Below are 22,179 nucleotides of genomic sequence, written 5' to 3' on the forward strand. Positions count from 1 at the left end.
TATCAATAACTCTGTTCGATTCATGTTTATGGAATCGGGAGTCAGGGATGGAGTGTATATGGGTTTCTGCAAACAGTTAACAAAATGATGACTTTTGAATGCCATGATGTTTATTTCTAACATAAACGAACTTAAACTGCTTGACGTCAACATGATGTCCATCATTTCCAAATCGTTTTCATGGTCAAAAGAAATACTTTTTGGACAGCATAGAGGAGGGGATGGGGAAGAGCAAACGAAAAGTGAAAATATGTTAGTGATAGGAAAATAAATCACTTAAGGTCAATTAACTTACCCGCAACGTATGGTGTGTACTTAGTTCTACATATATCACTTTTATCTGGTATATAAATTGTGTAGGTGGACGACTGCGCACATGAACTATCAGTCACGCTTCTCAGACCTCTAAGACCTTGACCTGGTTTTTTTGTTGTTTTTTTTTTTTTTAATCCTACATCCCCTTTTATCCCCGACAGGAAAAAAAATCGCACACCTGCACGTGGGAAGATAATCAGGGGACATGCCCCGCTGGAGGCAGCAGTTAGCGAACAGAATTCTTTTGACGACAGAATGTCTGAATAAGGGTGGCGCCACTAGAAACGGAAGGCGGGGTTACCAAATTGGGACTCAAACTTTTCAGCTTGTGAAAGGAAATAACTTACATTGTGTTAGTTTGGAGTAGAAATGTTCTTCGGTACCATTCTAGTTGTTGTATTCCTCACCTCCATCTCACGTGAGTATAAACTCGGCTGATTTATTCGAAAATTGATGGTTTTCGTAATTAAAATGATTTAAAAGAAAATAATTGTAGCTTCGACAACAAAAAATTAATTACGTGACCCCCAAAGATGTACCAAATAACCTTTTGGTAATACTTCTTTATCCTTTTTATCGTAGTTGATTTAGACTTAGAATTTAGACTTAGACTTAGAATGGATCCTTCTGACGATGGCATTGATAAAAGAAACATTTTAATGTTTTGAAATCAGTGTGTTTGCCATGGATGGTATTAATTTGTGGATGGTATTATTTCGTGGTGTAGTTACATGATAAATGGAATGAACATTCGCATTCAACTAACATAAAACTGATCATTGAAGCTGTCAAATTGTTTGAATCGGTATTCGCACCCACTAAAACACAAGTGGTGGATGACCGACCGTGACCTCCTATTAAGGAAAATTGTCATTCATTAAGGGCCGTTATGATGAACGCAACAAACGCATTGTGAGGTGTTTGACATAACGGTCAAATTACTGATGGAAATATGATATTTTCCTCAGCAATTTCTTCAGTTGACACTTTGGAATTCATAACATATGCATATGAAGCTTGTTCCAAGTTTTTCGACCTCTAAGTTTAATACCTGTCTGTCAACGGACTTTTTATATAGTGGAATCATCTTCTGATAGAAGTCTTTCATCAGAAGATGATTCCGATAAATAAATAAATTCGCTTTCTTTTTTCCAAAATAAGGCGTTCTAAATGAAGCATGGAGCCTGGCTTAAAGAACATTTCACAATGATATGAAGAATAGCATTAAATAATAATATTGTTAATCTTTTAAGGGAAAACTGACTTTTAGAAATTTTAAAATGAATCACTGAAAATTGCAAATTATGATCTTAAGATAATAATTTCTATGTTTTCATTTGGCTAGATTCTTAGTATACGAGTTTTTCTCTTTAGTTTTTATTTCTATTTTGCAACAATTTCTTTTAGACCTCTTGGTTTTTATTGATGTTAAAAGTGTTGTTCAGAATTCTTTGAATGTTATGGAGGCTGAAAAATCCGCAAGATATCCTCTGACTGTCCCCAGTTGAAGAGGCATTTACATTTCCTCTAGGAATTCCTCCAGGGTTCGAATCCTGTTCAAGACAGGAGGAATTCCTTTAGATGTTTGAGTTCAAATACAGTAGGAGATAGGAGTCGAACCAAAACATCTCTAAAAGAGTGACAAGTTGAGAAACTCCAGTGATGTCGAAGATTTTTTCGGAACAAAAAGCGCTTGGAACTAGCATAGTGACTATAATCACCGTCCTCCTCCATCCTGTGTGAAAATAGCCTGAGTCCCGTATTCCCATAAGATCCATTTTATGGGTTTTTTCATGTTGTGGCTAAGTTAAAATATAATGAAACCTCAGAAATCCTTCAACCTCAGGGCTGGTTCGCGAAGTTTTAAAAATTGAAGTTTGTTGAAGTTATACTTAAAGCCTAATTGTTCGAGGGAAATTCGTTATTTTTATTAGATTATACAGAACTCTGATTCCTACAATAGTAATAGTAGTACAATAGTAATAGCCATATAATGCAAGAAAGCCATAGGCATTTGCTGCACTGGCCGATGACCTTTGGATTTATTCAGACTGTCAGCCTCAACTACCTGTATAGGCAATCTGTTTCAGCAGTCAATGGCTCGCTCACTAAAAGAAAACTTCCTACAGTCTAGTCTAAACCTCTTTCTCCTGAAATTTGAACTTGCCTGAGTTCTGGAATTCTTTATAACAGTAAAAATTCAGCCTTCATTCATTTTACTAATCCCTCTCAGAGCCTTATAAACCTCAATCAAGTCACGGCTGAGGTGACTGGTTGCCAAGCTCTGTAGCCCACATAATCAGTCTTTCCTCATTCGGTCGTCCTTCTGCCGAGCTCACCATTCGAATTGCCCGTCTTTGGACCATTTCAAGAAGCTCAATGTCTTTATTCAGATGAGGTCTCCATACTTCAACACAGTGTTCCAAATGTGGTCTTACAATTGCCTTATACAGTGGGACTATGACCTCCATATCTCTACAGGATAATGTTTGATAAATCGTCGATATGACACCACGGGCTTTCCTGGGTGGCTGCCTGTTTACACTTCTCAGAAAACTTAACAACAGACGCTATTGTAACTCTCAGATCCCTTTCTTTCTCTACTGTTTGTAATTCAATCCCACCAAATGTATAATTTATATTGGTGTTTCTATTCTCCATGTGTAAGACCAGTCTCCATAAGTATGATAGTCGCCAGCATTAAAGTTAACAAGTATTGCCAGATTGGTTCAGCGGATAATATACTTTCCTAAAAAACGAATGTCATGGGTTCGAATGCTACCTTCATTATGGGCGTTGTGAATGTCCAGTATTATGAGTGTGAGCAACAGTAGTAGTCGTGACAAATGATGCAAGAAATCAAGCTTATATAGAAAAAAAAAAACACCATATAGCCACATATACTCTTCCACAACGATAGATGGAAGCTTGTTCCAACAAACAACCACTCGCTGGCTGAATGCAAACTTCGGCACATCTATCCTGCAACCATCCATCTTCAACTTAAATTAATGTCCTCCTCACGTGTGGTAGTATCATTCAGCTTGCTCAATCCATTCAAAGGCTTAAAGACCTCAATCCGATCACCCAGCAGGTGCCTAGTCTCCAGACTTTGCAAAACTGAAGCCTTACTAGGCAGGCGCACTCTTTTGTTACTTTCGCCAATCTGGTTGCACTTCCCTGCACCCGTTCCAGCAGTTCTACATCCTTCCTAAAGCGAGGCCTCCAGATCTGTATACAAAACTCAAGATGCGGCCTAACCTAAAACCTAAAAAACGGGACAATCACCTCTTTATCCCTGCTAGCAAAGTTTCTGTATATCATTTACAAAGTCCCATGAGCTTCCCTGGTAGCGTGTCTGCACTGCTCAGAGAATTTCATATCTAACTGCATAATTACCCCCAGGTCTTTTTAATTTTGCACTACCCTCACTACCCATACAGCTGATAAGTTACTCTGGGATTACTGGTATCCGTATGCATTTCCTAGATTTTGTTGCAGTAACTCATCCTGATGACTGTCGTTAACCACCCTGCCAACTTTTGTATCATCTGCAAACTTCAACTTTAAGCCTTATATACCTTCATCAATATCATTAATAAATATTGAAAACAAAAATGAGCCCAGCATTGAACACTGGTTGTCTAACTAACCTATCAGATTGGTTTGACAAGACCGCCCCTTAAATCCTTCTGTGACTGTAGTATAATTGCATTGAATTTCATGAATTGAGTAAATTGCAAAACTTAATGAATTGTGTGGGATGATTTCAATAATCGGATTGCTTTATGTGAATTTAGAAGAAAGCAAGGTTTTTTCTTCCGCAATGGAAGGTTTTTCATCTGATCGATGAAAAGCGAAACCAAATCATCCACCAAATCATCTAATAAATAGTCTCTTTGTGAGTTTTCAAGCTGGGCTCAGTAACTTGAATATTCACGCTACTCTTATTTTGGAATCTGAATCCACTTTTTTACTTATAACATAATTACGTAATCAGAGCGATGTTTATAAACATTGCCTGCCATTAGAAACGAGTCTTCGAGTTCTTTCAGAAGGTCACATCGTCTAAAATTGTATTTAGTATTCTGGTCGGGTTAAGGCACAGCGGAAACACGACAGCCGATTCTCTGAAAAGAAGGGTGGGGGAGGGGAATCCATGACCTTGCTCTCAGGCCAATCCACCCTTATATGGAGTTCGTCAACTGTGTGGCCATCTGATATCATCTATATTTCATCGTACGATGAGACTGCATTGGTGTCTTGGTTTATTTATTTATTTGAGCAGTTAACCCAGGAACTGACATGAGGGCTAGAAGGGTATGAAGGAAAATAATACATTGCATTACCGTACTTACCTCTGTTCAGCATAAATGATTCGTGAAAGAAGTTGGATGTTGCATAATATACCTGAATCATAGAAATATAAGTGTATATTCGGGGGTCAAACGCACACTTATCTGATATTAGGCTATCATTCCTGATAAGCTTGCTTTATAATCTCTTGTGAGCTATTTTATAGTCTAAGGCGGTCATGGAGCGCCTTAGACTTGGTTTTTGCTTCTATTAGGACCCTATTGATTTATTATTCCGCATACAATTGCCTAATTCTTTTTGATTTCCTAGTGTTCTTTAGATTAATATCAGGATGTATGAGTCGCATATAATTTATCCTCTCATTAATTTTTCTAGGTTAATTCTTAGCTTGTACAACATGTCAATTATGTTTACTGGAAGAGCCAGCTTGGAGGACCTAGTTTGTTGAGCGTGCTGAGGATAGACAGGCAAAGTCTATCGAGATATCTTGAATTCGGTTGAGCTTTTCAACAAAGTTTTCCGACCTTGGTTGTTGTTGTTACTTATATAAGTTAATAGAGGGGTTGAGAATAGAAAATGAGCTACAAAACGGTGATTGCAGCTACGGAAAAATATGGGAAAATAAAATAAAAAGAAATACTTATTGCTGAAAATCTCATGATTTCAACGTCTCCGTCAAGGGTCAACCATCGAAATCACAGGAAAGACAGCAAGAACTGGGGCCTCTGTTTCTGACATGAAATATACGTTAGTATACGGCTGTACAGCCAAGGAAATTTTAATTTAGTCATATTGGAAATTAAGCTTAAACACTGAGATAAGTACAGTAATAGTGAACATATATTTCATGGGTGACCAGACAGATGCAGAAAGCAAAACATAGGTTAAAAGCAAGTATAACTCACTGAATCCGAAGAGATATGTAGTCAAAGACGTGAGAAAATTTGCCTTTAGCCAGCGGGTGGTTGGTTGGTGGAACCGACTTCCATCCCTTGTCGTGGAAGTTGATAGCCTAAATAAGTTTAAGGCTCAGCTGGACAGGTATTTCGAACGAACAGAGGGGTGAAGTGGAAGTGGTTATTTTTATTTATTTATTTTATTATTATTATTATTTTTTTTTTTTTTTGACTGATGCTGCATAAGCTTGCTTTCTTGCATCAAATGCCTCTACTAATGCTAAAAGGGAACTTTCAGGCCGGACGATGTGGGAAGCCAAAAGATCTATGAAGCCACGTGAATGTATATCTATAGCTGTACACTGTAAAGACCTCGTGTGTCGAAATTCTGAAACAGTAAATGATCAAATGTGTGTTGAAAAATCGGAATTGAATACATAAAATGAACCGATGAGCCAAAACTTTATGACCAGCGTTATGTAAATCGAAGCAACTACAGGTGAACAAGGCGCGTGCGCGGGTCGGGACATGGAATAAAAAAAACACCTGATACTGAGCTGCGTTAATCAGCGTTAATCAGCGTTACTCTTGTTCTTCGGATGGAAAAGGCAGCAGACTTAATCGAGTTTGAGAAAGGCCAAATTGTAATGGCCAGACGACTGGGTCAGAGCATATCCAAAAAAAAAAAAAAAAAAAAAACCAAACTATTATTTTTATGCCACCTGAATAATTAAATTCAATGCTGTGTCTTATGTCTGTTAAAAATCCCAGTGTGAAAAATCCCAGTTTTTTTTGGCGGAAAAATCTTGCTATATACGCCTGAGACGACTAACTCAGCCACGGAGTGAAAAAAGCCCTTTAAAGTTCCTCAAGTCATCGACGGGTCAGAGCATATCCGAAACGACACGACTGGTGGGATGTTCGCGGTCAGCTGTGGTTAGTACCTACCGAAAGTGGTCCGAGGAGGGGGAACCCACAAACCGCCGGTGGTATTGGACGACCACGGCTCATCGACACTCGAGGTGAGCGAAGGCTCTCCAGGATGGTACGTGGAACAGAAGGGCGACTGTGGCGCAACTCGCGGTTAATTGGAATGCTGCTGACGGGAGTAATGTGTCACAACACACACACAGTACATCGAACCCTGCTGAAAATGGGGCTGTGTGGCCGCTCAGAGTGCCCATACTAACCACGGTTCACCAGCGACAGCGCCTACAATGGGCACACGAGCATCGAAACTGGATCTTGAGTGATTGGAAGAAAGTCGGCTGGTCCGATGAATCACGTTTCCTGCTGCACCATGTGGACTGCTGGGTACGTGTGCATCGTTTACCTGGGGAAATGATGGCACCTGGATGAACTGTGGTACGAAAACAAGCCAGTGGCTGCTGTGTCATGCTTTGAGCGATATTCTGCTGGGATCATAATATAATATAATTGAAAGATCAGCTTGCAATTATATTATATTATGATATTAACGCGGTGGTTAATAAGCTTCTTATGCTTGATGATACGGGAGGATTTATTGAAATGGTAATAAAGATAAGTAAGTGGAAACTGGTTGTCCAATAGCTTGTGGTAGAAATTTCTGATTTTATGCTATCAAATTTTTGCTATTGTATATAGTGACTATCCTGATTGTGACAGAATGACATTGGAATGCCAGTTGGAGGATGCAAACTGGTTGCAGGATAGATGTGCCGAAATGTTGGAATGCCAGTGAGTGAAATTAACTACATTAAGGTTGAAAACTTTAAACTTTTATATAGTTAATTTCTCCCGATTTTCTGGGAGAAAAATCGTGCCACCCTCGGCTAAGACCGACTAACTCAGCCACGTTGTGAAAAAACCCATAAAAATTCATCGTGCCATTGATGAGATTCGAAGTCGGCTCTTTCCACTCGGTGTTGGGAGAAACTGTGCTACCCCGAAGACCGATCTTTGATGTACACAATTTCCAGCAATAAGTTGATTATTAGTGGCTTCTAAAGAACGTTATTCAGGTTAGGGTAAATAATAACCCTTTGATGGTTAAGGGATTTCTCTCATCTCTGTTGAATCTATACAACTTCTTTTCTTACATATATTATAAAACACCTTACACAGTAATTGGCCCAGCAAGCAGCTACCCTTTCGGAGGCCTTAATGGGTTACAAATAGAGTATTGTTCAACTCTTGATTATTTTATTCATGATGAGTCATGAGTCACTGCAATATGGCGACCCCCCTTTTTTGTACCTTAATCTAAAATATCTTCATAATGCCCCATGATCCATTAAAAAAATTGATTACATAAAATGTTATTTGTATAAAATATAAGAAATACATTTTTATGAGTACGGTATAATGATCGTGGAGGATATGTTCATGATTCACCACCATTAACACATCCTCTGCTGTTTGATTTAAGAGTTTAATTCATTCTCCTAAATTGCCCTATTATGTATCTATAGTTAATTTAATTGTTTTTACCTCCAAACAGATGCCCTTCAAAGACCAGAAAGGTACCAGTCCTATAAACAACAGAAAGAGTCATTCACCACAAAAATATCTCGGGAACAACGAACCAGCAATGGAACATTAAGCAATCGGGGTCAACTTTCTTCCAACGGACTAGAGTCCTGGAAATGCTGTAAAACCGGCGAGAAGATTGCAAGAGAAGGGATGCAGTGCACCTTTGACATCCACGCAGCATCAAGAACAAGTAATCAAGTTCACCGATCGAAGTTAAAATTTCGTGGTCGTGACACCAGCAATGCTCTGGCTCGTAAATACAAGGCCATTGCCATGAAGATGGCAAAATGTCTTCATCACAAGGCAAGCTTTCATAAATGTTGCAATTATCACACGGCATTCCTACAGACAATGCATAAATGCCGAACTTTGAACCGGAAGGAACGACGTGAGTGTAGAACAAGAACACGAAAGTTATATGGACGCCAGTAGCATTCCATAACAACATAGCTGGATTAACAGAATTTAAAAAATTGAGTTTTTGGAACAGATCCTTCAGTGAAGGATTCCAGCGCCATCCTCAGATGGAAACTATTACTTTCATTTTAATAAGTTCTTAACAACGAGGTTAAGGGTCATATTATACATTTGTTTAAGTTTGATGTTCTGTATATAGTCGGTTTTGCACAGTATTATTCATTTATAATGTAAGCACCCATTGTAACCATTAAAGATTTTGTTCCACAGATATTTCTTGAGTTGTCATCTGTAATATGTTCAAGCATGTGTTTCAAAGAAAAAATACACATCAATCAGCGATTTATCTACACTTTATTTCTACAACAATCATCTTACATGATCAAGAACACCTGACAGTACCAGAGAACATAAAATCTTCATATAGACCTCAGAAAATTGAAAGCGAAGAAGGAAGCCAAATTATGGCATTCAGTGCTGTTAAGATCATCTAAGCATATTTCTTAACTATATAAGTCATAGAAATGATACAGTTGCCCACAAGATTATACTGTATATATATATATATATATATATATATATATATATATATATATATACACACATTTTTTTTGAATATTTAACAAGGTCAAGGTTTTTAAATTCTTGAATAAGCAGCTCATAAATTAAAATATGCAAAGGACTGTGAACATTTGTTAAGCCGATAAAATATAATTTAAAAAATACTCTTAAATATTTCCATGAACACTGGACTGAGATTAGAAGATAAGTTTCTATTTAGTGAATTTTATTAATGGTAATAATATTGATATGTATTTCAAAGTTTCAAAAAAAAGGTACTGCCAAGGTTTTTCGGATTTTATAATTTTTATTTTTAAACTTATGTAATGACGGGCAATGAGCTTTTCTTACATGCATGAAACAATTGGGGGAGGAGGGGGGATTCTAGTTACAGTTCTGCATAATGTCAAGCTGCCATGAATTCTTTGGAGTCAGAAAACATAGTAAATAGAATAAAAAGATAATGGAAATATTATATATGTATATAAAGGTAGTAGATAAAATAATGGAAGGATTTGGTTGAAATCTCCGTGTAACACTTATGCACAGTAAGATGGCGCACATATTTGACTAGCTATTGCCATGAGTAATTCGCACCCCAAAAGTCTCTGATATAGAAGGACACTTCGAGCCGGTATTAAGAGTGAGCATGGTTGCGCGCCTTTCGCAGCGAACTGAAGAATTCATAAGTAGCGGATCCAATAGTCAAGGATTCCAGCAATTATCCAATGATATGGAGAACATTTATCTGCCACGGCCTGGGTTCCGACATCCCCCAGGCATCTCATTGATGGGTGCTACTTGACCATCCTGAGCGATCCTCTGAAGCCTATGTTATCTCTACCTTTCCCGGATTGGTATCTTCTAGGATGATAACATTACGCTTCACAGAATCCTATCGGCGCCTATTTCAGGTGGCCCTTTGGCAAGTGCCTCACTTGCACACCCCTGCCTGAGAGGGCGAATTTACCCATTTGGCATGGCCCTCTCAATTACTTGACATAAATTCCATGAAACATTTGTGCATTCCTACATCTTCTGAACACCACATGTTTCACCCAACTTGCGTGATTTTGAGACTTTTCTTGTAAATGAATGGCGCCAAATTGATAAACCATGGAATTGCACCCATGGTCTCTCGATAACGGCTTGATCGCAGAGGGGGGCTCCCCATCATACAGAACGATTTTTGATAAGTGTTTCCGTTATTCTATCCAACAACTATATAATGTTATTAGTATACACAGAGTGTTCAACAAATCAATAACCAAACGTCAGGAGATTGGTAATTGGATCATTTTTGAGTCTAAATGGTATGAACATTGCCCTCTTCTACCTTCCCTCAGATACTCACAACTGATCACCGAACACACAAGATCTCAGTTCTCTTGCTCTCTTCCTGTGATGATGCACATTAAAGATTTGGTATATCAACAAATTATTTCATTATTTCAGAGTATTTCATTTACCCACTTTTTAACAACAATCTTGTGTATAACTTTAAATACTCATAACTCTGTAACGCTTGAGTATAGGATATATGATCCTTAACATTTTCTGCTCAAAATTACCCAATTACCAACCTCCTAAATTTGGTTATCATTTCGCTGAACGCACTCTATATGTTCTGTTATAGAGGTTTCCTAAAATAAGCAAAACTGCAGTATAAATTTCTTGCATTAGTTACAAAAACATGGAAAAATAAAGTACAGAATGAGATATTTGTTAGAGACTAAAATAGTATGGGCACGTTTAAAATATGTTACGATGACTGGTTTATAATCTCGCCGAAAGGAGATTAAGAGAATGATGGATTATGTACACAGCAGTAAATGAAATATTCGCCTTATGAATAGTTTTACACAATAAAATCAAGCTAAAAGCCAATATTTAAGATAAAACTATTTTACATTGCTTTTTTTTTAATGGAAAAGTTACGCTGATCATTCTGGAAGTTGATCAGTTGGACTACTGATAGTTGTTTTTTGTTTTTTCATTTTTAATACGTATTTTTCATTATTTTTTGGTCTTGTGATCAAATTGCCATTTCTGAGCAGTGTCGTAGTGGGGTGTCCTCTTTTCCATGGCTGACATATGACAACACTTATGGAAGACATTAGATCTACCAGCCACACAGTATTCGAAGGTCTTCATTAATTTGTCTCCATAGCGTGGAACCTTTTCATGTCCATAAAAGGCCATTTTGCGATTATGGGCCCGATTTCTGTTCCTTAACATAATTCTGGCTACATAGAAATTTGCAAAACAGTGATAGCCTTTGTCTCCTGCCATTTTACCGAGTTTACAGCAAGCAACATTAGTTCTATCTGTTTCTGAAAATAAAATAAAATAAACCTATATTTAAAATGTGATTCGTATATATAAACTCATTAATTTTGATAACTAGTTCAAAATATCGTCGATAGATGGAAGCACATTTTACTGGCTAGTCTAAAATTCCAATAGCAAATCATCGAAAATTTCAACAAAATAATTAATTACTGAATGAATTAATACCTACTTCTTTTAAAGAAATCGGGTATAATGGATTTTGGTGTTGTTGTTAACGTGTCTTCTACGGTAGGTTCTCCATCGCCACTTGATGTAACATCGTAAACAATTAAGTCTGCAGTAATCCTAGCTTTTTCTTTAATGTTAAGACTTTGAAGGTAATCTGAAATAGAAAGCAAACATTAACTTCAAGACAATAAAATAAATTGAAGATGTTTTCTAAGAAACCATAATATGCCAAAAAAAAAAAAAAAAAATACTGAACTATTATATTTAGGCCACCCGAATAATTAAATTCATCTGCCGTGCTGTCTGTTAATTGCGTATGTTCTATGGTCGATTTGTCTGTTTGCTGGACGAAAAACCCCATTTTCTTGGGGGGGGGGGGGGAACCTTTCTATCTACGCCTGAGACCGACTAACTCAGCTATAGAGTGAAAAAAGCCCATTAAAGTTCCTCGTGTCATCGAGGGGATTCGAACCCGAGGCTTTTCCACCCGGTGTGGGGAGGATGGTGACCATACCACTCCATAATATGCCCACTAAAAATTTGTTAAAAATTCAAAGTACATGTAATTTTAAAACAATAATTATTCTCTGTTCTAAGGCAAATATTAGAGGGCATTGTCACAAGTTAAGGTAGTAAGGAGTTTAGGTAATTAGGTAATAACAGTAACTTTAAAAATCTAAATTAACCTTGCGAACTACTTGTTCGCAAGAAAATGGAATGGTAAAAAAATAAAAATAGTAAAAAAAAAAAAAAATTATGTAACTATAAATTAATTTTTATTTCATTTTTTTAGTTCCATCATCCTTTATCATTAACTTTTCCATTGCATTCCTCAAATTTCGATTATTAATTCCTTATTTCAAACATCCTAAGAACGTTCAAAACACCAGTCATTTTAATGCTGGTTTATAAATTTACAGCTCCCAGACAAAATATTCATGCATGGGTCCCAACAGAAGAGGAACAAAACAGTGATGCTTCAAACACTAATTCGAATAACAATTTGAATTTTTTTTTGTTATTTTAAAAATTATATCATCATGTAATATGCATATTAGTCTAAAACTCAATGGTCTAAAGCCCAATGGTCGGAAATTCTACTTGGAAAAAGAAACCAGATTTATAAGGGTTAATAGAAATTAATTCGATTCTCCAGTCTAGTCTCTTTCGGGATTACAAAATAATAATCGTTGAAGGATTAATTTGTAGTCTTAAAAACAGAAAAAAGAACTGCCATATTAGGAACCACCCGAAAATCTACCCTTGTGTATTATGTCCATAAATTGCGGGTCCTCTACGATCGGCTTGCCTGTTTTGTGGAGGAAAATCTTCCTACCCTCACTTGAGACCAACAACTACGAGCATAGAGTGAAAAAAGGCCATAAAAGTTTCTCGTGTCGGGATTTTAACCCCAACATTTTTCACCCGATATTTGAAGGACAGTGATTATAACCACTGTTCTACAGCGAAGATTAGTCATGAAAGGAAAATAGAAGGAAATTCTCAATTTATGAGTATTGTTATTGAGTACTCTGTCTATGGTTGGCTCTCAGAATAGACTTTATTTTTCGCCTAGGGCTATAAGGTAATTTGTTTTCTGTAAATTGCGCTTAAGGTTATGAGGTAATTGAGTGTCTGTTGCCTGCGTTCTAAAATGGCCATTTCATTTGATGAAAAACGTGAAGCTCTTACCTGAAACCGACTAACTCGGCCACAGATTGCAAAAAGCTCATAAAAAGCCTAACAACTGACGTTCTAACAACGTCACTGCATTGTTCTTCAACAAAACGTAATAAAAAGACAAAGATCTAGGGTTTAGTATTGCCGTAGGAGTTGCTATGAGCTCGGTTAATTTTATTTGACGTTGAGGGCTAAATTATGTACAGATTCAAAGCTTTGGTAGAGAAAATCTATAGCAAAGTATTGTTATTGTTAGTGTCTATAACACTGAAATTTGGCTTACAGGAGGAGGAGTTTAACAGCAATTCTTAATACTGGTTTAAAAGATACAGAAAAGGACAATCAATGAATCGCTTGGAAGCAAAACGAATAAGTATTTGGGCTTCAACAGCTGTTTCTGCCGATTTAAATGAATTAAATATTGAACTGCAGAACTTTCTGGCTTCATTCCAAATAAAATTCCCATTATAATAATTTCATTCATGGATTTTAAATGATTTAACAGTAGGTACACGACGAACAGGTATGTGTCCGTATTGTGACTGTATGCTACCCACAATGAGCATTAGTCATTCTAAAGTGATATTTGGGATTCGAAAGAGGAAAATATGTTCCTCAAAACATTTTTAACACTTTTGAAGTCTCTTACGTGAATATACTGATTCAAGTTTACAAATTAAACTAATCACCGATAATTAACACCAATGTTAATTGTGTTTGGTACGTTAAGAACCAAAGGCTATAAAGTGTCAACAAATTGCGACTCGTTGTATATTCTTTGGGCGGTTTGCTGTTTAGTGGACGAACCAGAGGTTCTGCGAAGAAAACCGTGCAACCCTGGAATTGAGACTGGCTAACTCAGTCACGTTACAAAAAAGTCAATGAAAATTCCAAGTTATTGATAGGATTCAAAGTGCTACCAAGGTGGTTAATACCAATATTACATATTGTGATAGACAAAATTAAATATGATCATTCTGCACCAATTTTTATATATTTTATCAGTTTTACAGTCCATTAATTTTCATTTCCCCAAACTTCAGCTCGCATGTAAACTTACATTCAAACAAAACACGATAATTCTTTCTCCCATCCTTTTAAAATATAGTAATAAAATCTTAAAAAATCTGAAACTACATGACCTATTATATATCATACATACAGAGTAATTAATTGATATGATGTTAATATAGTGAACAATAACTGCTGTTAGGAAAGGAATATTGTATAATATTCTTTTGGTTCTAAGAAACGATTATTTTATCGCTTATGCAATTTATTTTCATAAAAAAGACCAGACTCCTAAGTCCACCTGCTTGATTCTGTCACGTTCGCCATATTTACCTACTGCATGTTCTAATATGCCCTCGTTAATGAGATCATATACTAACTCACCTTGAACTTTTGCTCTCTCTCTTTTCCCAGCTGCTTGTAGTCAGTAGACGAAGTGTTCGATAATAGTGCTGAGAGAAGGGGTGAATCACTTGACTGGTCTGCAGTAACTTGCCACAATCTTTATTAACTGTAATCTTTTACTTTTTTTCTTCTCAGTTCAGCTTAGAGGTTATCTGAGATAGGAATGCTATGCAGAATGATGGAATTTGCAGAATACTTGAGCTATATCAAAGGTCAAAGGCTTTTCGTGTGTGTAGTGTGTTCCAATTCCTCCAAGAAAGTGGTGCATAAACTTTGTGGACCGCATCCCCATTTCTCCACTAGCATATAACTGGATCAGCGCATTTGTTTATGATTTAAATGAAAAGGGGCAAAATTATAAGACTTCTTTAAAATTTCTGGTTTCAGCATAACTGTTGTAATAAATACAGCTCCAGCTAAATCGTTGCAGCGAAATAATTTCATTCTATCCATCATTCTGTTTCGTGTATTAGGACCTGATAAAAACAAATTTTTAGTTGAGCATTACTTTGAGTATTACTTCCATCAGCTACAACGCAGGAGTAAATATTCTAATTGTTATTCCAAATGCATTCAACTGGATTCAGAACTGAAGAATAAATGGCAAATTCGCCACATTGGTCTTCTCAAATCGTTGTTTACAAATATGAACAAATTTGACCAATGCAGGTTGCGCAAGTTCCAATGTAATGTCCAGTGTTTCCGTCCTGTTTACTGCGGATAAGAGGTGATGTGCATTGCAGTTGTTGTAGGTATTTATTTTTTTTTTTAGGAGCATCAAAACCTTAGGCCATATTGCGTCGTATATGTCTCTAAATTGCGTGTGTTCTATGATCGATTTTATGTTGTCTGGACGAAAAACCAGAGTTTCTGGGAGAAAACTATTTTACCCCCACCTGAGACCGACTAACTCACTCACGTTTAAAAAAAAAAAAAAGCCCATAAAAATTCCTTGCGTCATTGACGAAATTCGAACTCAGGTGGAAACGGCTTTTTCTTACGACAGCTACTCAGGCATGGTAACCTATTCTATGAAAGGTTTTTCTGATGTTTGTTGGCCCAAAACTTATCCCCATTCCATTAACCTTTTTCAATCAGCACATATACAACGGATAATGTATGAATATAAAAAATTTATATATATTTATACATTATATATATATTTATTTATTATTCACAAAACAGTTTTAGCAGCAAGAGCACCTATATTAGTTCAGCAATCAATAGAGGACGTAGTAGTAGTGGCATGTGATGCAAGAAAGCAAGTGTATGAGCTTATGCAGCATCAGCCAAAAAAAAAAAAAATTACAAAACAATCTCCTCTAAATATTTGTCCAGTTCCTCCTTAAATTTATTTAACCTATCAACTTCCACAACGACAGATGGAAGTTTGTTCCAGCAATTAACCACCCGCTGGCTAAAGGAAAATTTCCGCACATCTATTCTACATCTGTCTTTTCTTAATTTGAATTTATGCCTCCTTAGGTTCGTAATCTGAAAAAGTGGAAGAACCCCATCAGAATTCAGCGAGCTCAACCCATTCAAGACCTTATACACCTCAATCAGATCACCGCTCAGGTGCCTAGTCTCAGGCCACTGCAATTTGCAGAACTTAAGCCTCTCTTGGTAAAAAAATCAAATTATTATTTTAGGGTTTCCCGTAATTAAATACATTAACCCGTATTTGTATCTGTAAATTGCGTATGTTCTATGGTTGATTTGCCTGTTTTGCTGGACGAAAAAACCCCAGTTACTGGGGAGAAAAACCTTGCTATCTACGCCTGAGACCAACTAACTCAGCCACGGAGTGAAAAGAGCCCATTAAAGTTCCTCGCGTCATCGACGGGATTCGAACCCAGGCCTTTTCCACCCGGTGTGGGGAGGACGATACCTGACGATACCACTGTGCTACCCGCGCAGACAGCATCTCTTGGTAAGAGGATCCCTTCATTCCCCTCACCAATCTTGTTGCCCTTCTCTGTACACGCTCAAGCAAATCTACATCCTTCCTAAAATGAGGCCTCCAGACCTATACGCAGTACTCAAGGCGTGGCCTGACCATTGCCTTATACAGAGGGACAATCACCTCCTTTTCACTGCTAGCAAAATTCCTATATATCATTGAGAAAACTCCCTGACCTGCCCTGGCAGTCTGTCTGCATTGCTCAGAAAACTTCATATTTGACTGCACAATTACTCCCAGGTCTTTTTCATTTTCTACCACCTTAAGTGTAGTACCACACAGTTGGTACGTTTCTCTGTGGTTACTTCTACCCATATGCAGTTCTTTGCATTTGTCAAGGTTAAACTTCAGTTGCCATTTCTTAGCGCATCTGCCCAAATTATCTAGATCCTGTTGCAGTAGCACACTGCCATTACTGTCATTAACAATCCTGCCAACCTTTGTATCATCTGCAAACTTCGACACTATGCCGGATATACCTTCATCAATATCATTGCTAAATATTCAAAACAACAGTGTACCCAACACCGAACCCTTTGGGACTCCACTAATAACATTAGTCCACGAAGAGCAGCACCCATTGATTACCACTCTCTGTCTTCTCCCACTGAACCATCCTTTTATCCATCGTAGCAACTTACCCTTAATACCATTCAGCTCCAATTTATACAATAGTCTTCCATGCACAACAGTGTCAAAAGCTTTCCTGAGATCTAAGTATATGATATCAAAATTATTTTTTGCATCCAGTAACAATATCATAATATCCTATCAAATTTGTCAGACAAGACTTTCCCTTAACAAACCCATGCTCTGCCTGAATTATTGCTGCAGTCTTGTCTAGATGATCCTGCAGTGCATCTTTAACCAGTGACTCCATTATTTTACCCGGAACAGAAGTTAAACTAACTGGTCTGTAATTACTCGTGTCACCCTTCGATTCCCCTTTGTGAATTGGGGATACATTTGCACATCTCCAGTCCGTGGGGACCTCCCCTGAGTCCAAGGATGCTCTCATAATTATGGCCAAGGGTTTTCTAGTTGCTTTGCCGCCTCCTTTAATATAACTGGATAGATCCCATCCACCCCAGGTGCCTTTCTTATGGTTAACTTCAACAATTTCTCCTCCACCTTGCTCTCAGTTATTACAAAATCATTAAGCACCCTGCTACAATTTGATAACTTTCTGCCATTTTCAAACCTTAATAACTCCTCATGTGTGAATGTAGATGCAAAATACTCATTCAGTTTGTTTGCTATCTGAGCAGGATCATCAACAGTCGAGCCATCGATATCAAGTGGACCAATCAGATTCATCCCCTTCCTTTTAGAGTTTATATAAGTAAAGAAATCCTTCCTGTTTTTCTTAGCATCCTTTTCCAAAGATTTCTCATAATCTGCCTTTGTGATCTGATTACAGACTAGCTTATATCTTCCATAGGCTTCTGAGTCGCTTGATAATTTATATGCATCCTATGCATTTTTCTTCTCTGTCACGAGTCTCATTGGTTCATTTGATAACCATTTAGGCCTGAACCTTGAACAATATTTCTTAATAGGTATGAAACTTTTAGTTTCATACCTATTAAGAAATAATAGTGTGTGAGCGACCAATGCACAAGTTCCAGTCGATATCTGGGAAGTTAAAATCCCCCATTATAAGACATTCTGATTTACTAGCCCACTCTATTTCTCTGTACAATTGTTCATTGTACTCATTCTAGTCATTAAGCCTGTAACACACTCCTACTCTTATTTTTACTTTCGCAGTGCTTATGTCACACCAAACTGACTCAATAGTAATCTACAAAAACTCTTTATCTAAATTAAAATAAAAATAACCAGCGTAACTTTAACTATAACACTAAGTATAAAGTACAATATAAAATAACAATTAGGTAAATAAAAAGGCAAACACTTATCGCTTTTTCGTAGCCTGTAATTCAGAGCTGTAATTTTTAAAGAGAGTCCAAAAACGTATTAGAAAGTCGATTGTCATTTATTTTAGCAAATAATTTCGGGTTTTATAAATCACTGGAAGAAATTTTAATGTAATTCAGTGCTGGTTTATACTCAGCGGGTTAGGTTTTTTAAAAATAGTTTTAATTCCACTTTTAACCTTTAATACTTAATAAAAATTCTGGGCAAAAGCCTCAGACTGCATGAAAATTTACATCAAGTTGGTGCACATGACGATGGAAATTTTTTCTCCTTGTTTAAAATTAAGAAAAATGAATGATTTTTAATCTGATATTTTCGCTTGTGTAAAAATTGGTAACTGTGATTCACCTAAGGATTGCTGTAACTGCATTAAAATAATCTATCACATTCTTTTATAACCTTTTCGATTCATTAACAGATGTGGGGGTACGAAAGGTTCCACCCACATTCTCTAGTATAAAAATAATACGTTTTCATAATAGCGAGTCGACCATCAAAATTACAGGTTCAGTCACAGGTCGGAGCTGATGCTCGACCTGTTTATTTCTGACTTTAATTTATTAATTCTATAATAATCTTGACAAAATTATTTTTCCATGGTCTGATGCGAAGAGAAAATTTGCAAAAGAAATGGACTGCAAATTTGCTCACTAAAATGTAACTATTTCCTATTTTTAAGAAATTAATCGTATTTATAATTAAGATAATCTGTAACAGTGATTATCTAAGCGCTTAAAAACCACCTGGATTTAGCTTTTGTTGACAAGAGTCAATAATAAGGAAGAGAAATAATAAATGCATAAATAAATATAAAATATTAGTATTTAAATTTTATACGCTGAAATATATACATAATAAGTTAATGATTAAACGGCATGAGCCTATCATAGTTAACTTCAAATTTATTTATATTTATTGTATTTATAACAGTAATTTATATTTAACAGTACTAATTATTTAATTGAGATTTTCATTTTTAAATGATTGCTAGCTCAGAGCCTTTGTGCACCTCATTACCAATTTACTCACCTTCGAAGTACTGATATCGAATGCCACCCCTGTGTAGGAAAAGGCTTCTACTAGCATGCCCGAAAGTCAGCAGCCACGAACATAGGATCATTAGATTACTAAACAGCTTCATCGTTCAAGAAGACAAAAATACCAGTCAGAAACTTAAAGAAGTCTTAAATAAGAAGGTATTCTACCGGTTGCTGCCTATTACCATCACCACCCTGAAGGGGATGCTGAGTGTAACAATTTCCGGGAACAGTCTAAAATGTGCGTTTGCTTTTATGCAGTTCACTACCCCCATCCCTGTCTCCCCTATAAACATTCGTCCTGTTTTCAATGGTCATGTGATGTGATTAACCTTCCGATGGCTGACCCTTGGATCTGCTGCGCTACCGAATGGACGGCATTGAACAGAGGGTCAAGTGTGTTATTTTCCTGCTGTGGAAAAGATTAAATTTCTTTGATACTCCTAATGGTTTCCTGAGTCAAATTTCGTATGGCTACACATAAAAAAATAGTCGTAAATTTGGAATACATTTCATAATCTAAAATATCTACAAATAATTCCAGTTTCAAAATCTCGCGTAATGTTATCTTAATAAAAATAAATCGCTGTGGAAATTTTTCGAGTGTTATGTAATCTCTCATTTTAATAAAACTATTTTTTGTTGTTGTTGTTGTCAAAAACGTTCTTAAAAGGAGACAGCTGTATAGGAAATAAAAATGTCTTAAATCTATATAAGAATCAGCCGTTAACCCATACAGGGGTCAGCTGGCATATCTTTTTAGTCTCACTCAAATGATACCGAATCAACCACATAAACATTAATTTTAATTTTAGCCTTGAAGTGGATATAGACATAAAGCGTGCATATGCACAAAATGATTTGTTTATAACAGTAAAACAACCATTTTCGATAACTTGGAACGAATATAATATTCCTTTCCCCAGTTGATAAATAAGCAGTTTCCAAAAAAAAACAAAAAGTGCCTTTGAAATTTCTTATAAGATCCTTTTTTGGTATCTTTGTGTAAACAAATGGGTTAGCCTGCTCACATTAATTCCTTTCATCTGAAAGCTGACAAGCACGCAAGGAGAAACGTTTCTGGAATACCCAAAGTTAGTTTCTCTGTAGTTTTATTACAGACATAAACAGAAAACGAAATCCATTATTAAAAAAAATCAATAGCTGAAGTGTATTACATTGATGAGGACTTCAGTTACTCAAACCACTGACCTAATCACAAGTTCGTGTAAGGAAATAACTCGTGCCGATGCATTCATTTGTGCACTTCTTGGTAACTGTGCGAATGATTGTAAAACTAGGTTAGTGTAAATAACACAGTCTACAAATATTTAAACATGTAATCTAAATATGTCCCCACGGCAGTTGTAAACTGCAAACCTCAGCTCTTTGTAGAAAAAGGGAATATTGTTTGTTATTTACCACAAGAGAAATAAACAGAAAGAACGAAAAAACATAAACACAAGAAAATGTTAACGAGAAATCTTATCTGACCGATTTGATTGAGTACTACGATGTGATCGCAAAAGAACTGGATGCAAAAAATAATTTTGATATCGTGTTCTTAGATTTCAGGAAAGCTTTTGATACTGTTGCACATGGAAGACTACTGTACAAGTTGGAGCAGTATGGCCTGTTAAGGGCAAGTTGCTACAATGGATAAAAGGATGATTGAGTGGGAGAAGACAAGAAAGTAGTAATCAGTGCGCATTGCTCTTCGTGGACTGATGTTATTAGTGGGAATCCCCAGGTTTCGGTGTTATATCCATTTTTGTTTTCTATATTTATCATGAAGGTATATCCAGGCTTAAACAGGATCTAAAAAAGTTGGGCAGATGGGTTGAGAAGTGGTAACTGAAGTTTAACATTGACAAATGCAAATTACTGTGTATGGGTAGAAGTAACCCCAGAGAAACGTACCAACTGTGTGTGCTACACTCAGGGTGACAGAAAATGAAAACGACTTGGGGGTAATTGTGCCTCTCTTCACGGCAGTGCAGAGAGGCTGCCAGAACAGGTCATGGGATCTTGTCAATGATATTCAGGAATTTGCTAGTAAGGAGGAGGTAATCATTCCTTTATATAAGGCAATAGTCAGGCCACACCTTAAGTGCTGTGTACAGGTCTGGAGGTCAGCCTCATTTTAAGAAGGATGTAGAGCTGCTGGAACGAGTACAGAGAAGGGAAACGAGATTGGTCAGGGGAACAAAGGGTTGCTCTTACCAAGAAAGGCTTAAGTTCTACAAAATCACGGCGTTTGGAGATTAGACACCAGTGAGGTGAGCTGACTGAGGTGTATAAGGCTTTGAATGGTTTGAGAAAGCTCGATGATGATGGAATTCTTCCTCTTGCTCAGATTACGCACTTGAGAGGGCATAAACTCGAATTGAGGAAAGACAATTATAGTATAGATGTGCAGAAATTTTCCTCTACCCAGCGAGTGGTTGTTTGGTGGAACAAACTTCCATCTGTCGTTGTGGAAGTTAGAGAGAGAGAGAGAGAGAGTTGCAATAAAGATATATTGCAACACTGAGATAGTAATGTAATTAGTGGTGCAGTTGTAACTGCCCGTCACGGCACAGTGGCCAGGGGTTAACAATGT

General features: G+C 36.8%; 2 protein-coding genes across 2 annotated transcripts; one reads left to right on the top strand and one right to left on the bottom strand.

The window, feature by feature from the left end:
- The first annotated feature begins 618 nt into the window (after positions 1–618).
- Positions 619–8,663, top strand: LOC150086370 (uncharacterized). The gene is made up of 2 exons (XM_090371338.1): positions 619–733; positions 8,011–8,663. The coding sequence occupies exons 1-2, from the start codon at positions 685–687 to the stop codon at positions 8,472–8,474; spliced, it is 513 nt and encodes a 170-aa protein (XP_090227464.1). The 5' UTR covers positions 619–684; the 3' UTR covers positions 8,475–8,663.
- A 2,372-nt stretch (positions 8,664–11,035) lies between these two features.
- LOC150086371 (uncharacterized) lies at positions 11,036–19,793 on the bottom strand. Its single transcript, XM_090371337.1, has 3 exons — positions 19,570–19,793; positions 11,542–11,694; positions 11,036–11,353 (listed from the first exon to the last, which is right to left on the bottom strand). The coding sequence occupies exons 1-3, from the start codon at positions 19,679–19,681 to the stop codon at positions 11,037–11,039; spliced, it is 582 nt and encodes a 193-aa protein (XP_090227463.1). The 5' UTR covers positions 19,682–19,793; the 3' UTR covers position 11,036.
- Positions 19,794–22,179: the final 2,386 nt, after the last annotated feature.

Source organism: Mastigoproctus giganteus, chromosome 4 (genome assembly GCF_048544385.1).
Source record: "Mastigoproctus giganteus isolate SK-2022 chromosome 4, ASM4854438v1, whole genome shotgun sequence".
NCBI lineage: Eukaryota > Metazoa > Arthropoda > Arachnida > Uropygi > Thelyphonidae > Mastigoproctus > Mastigoproctus giganteus.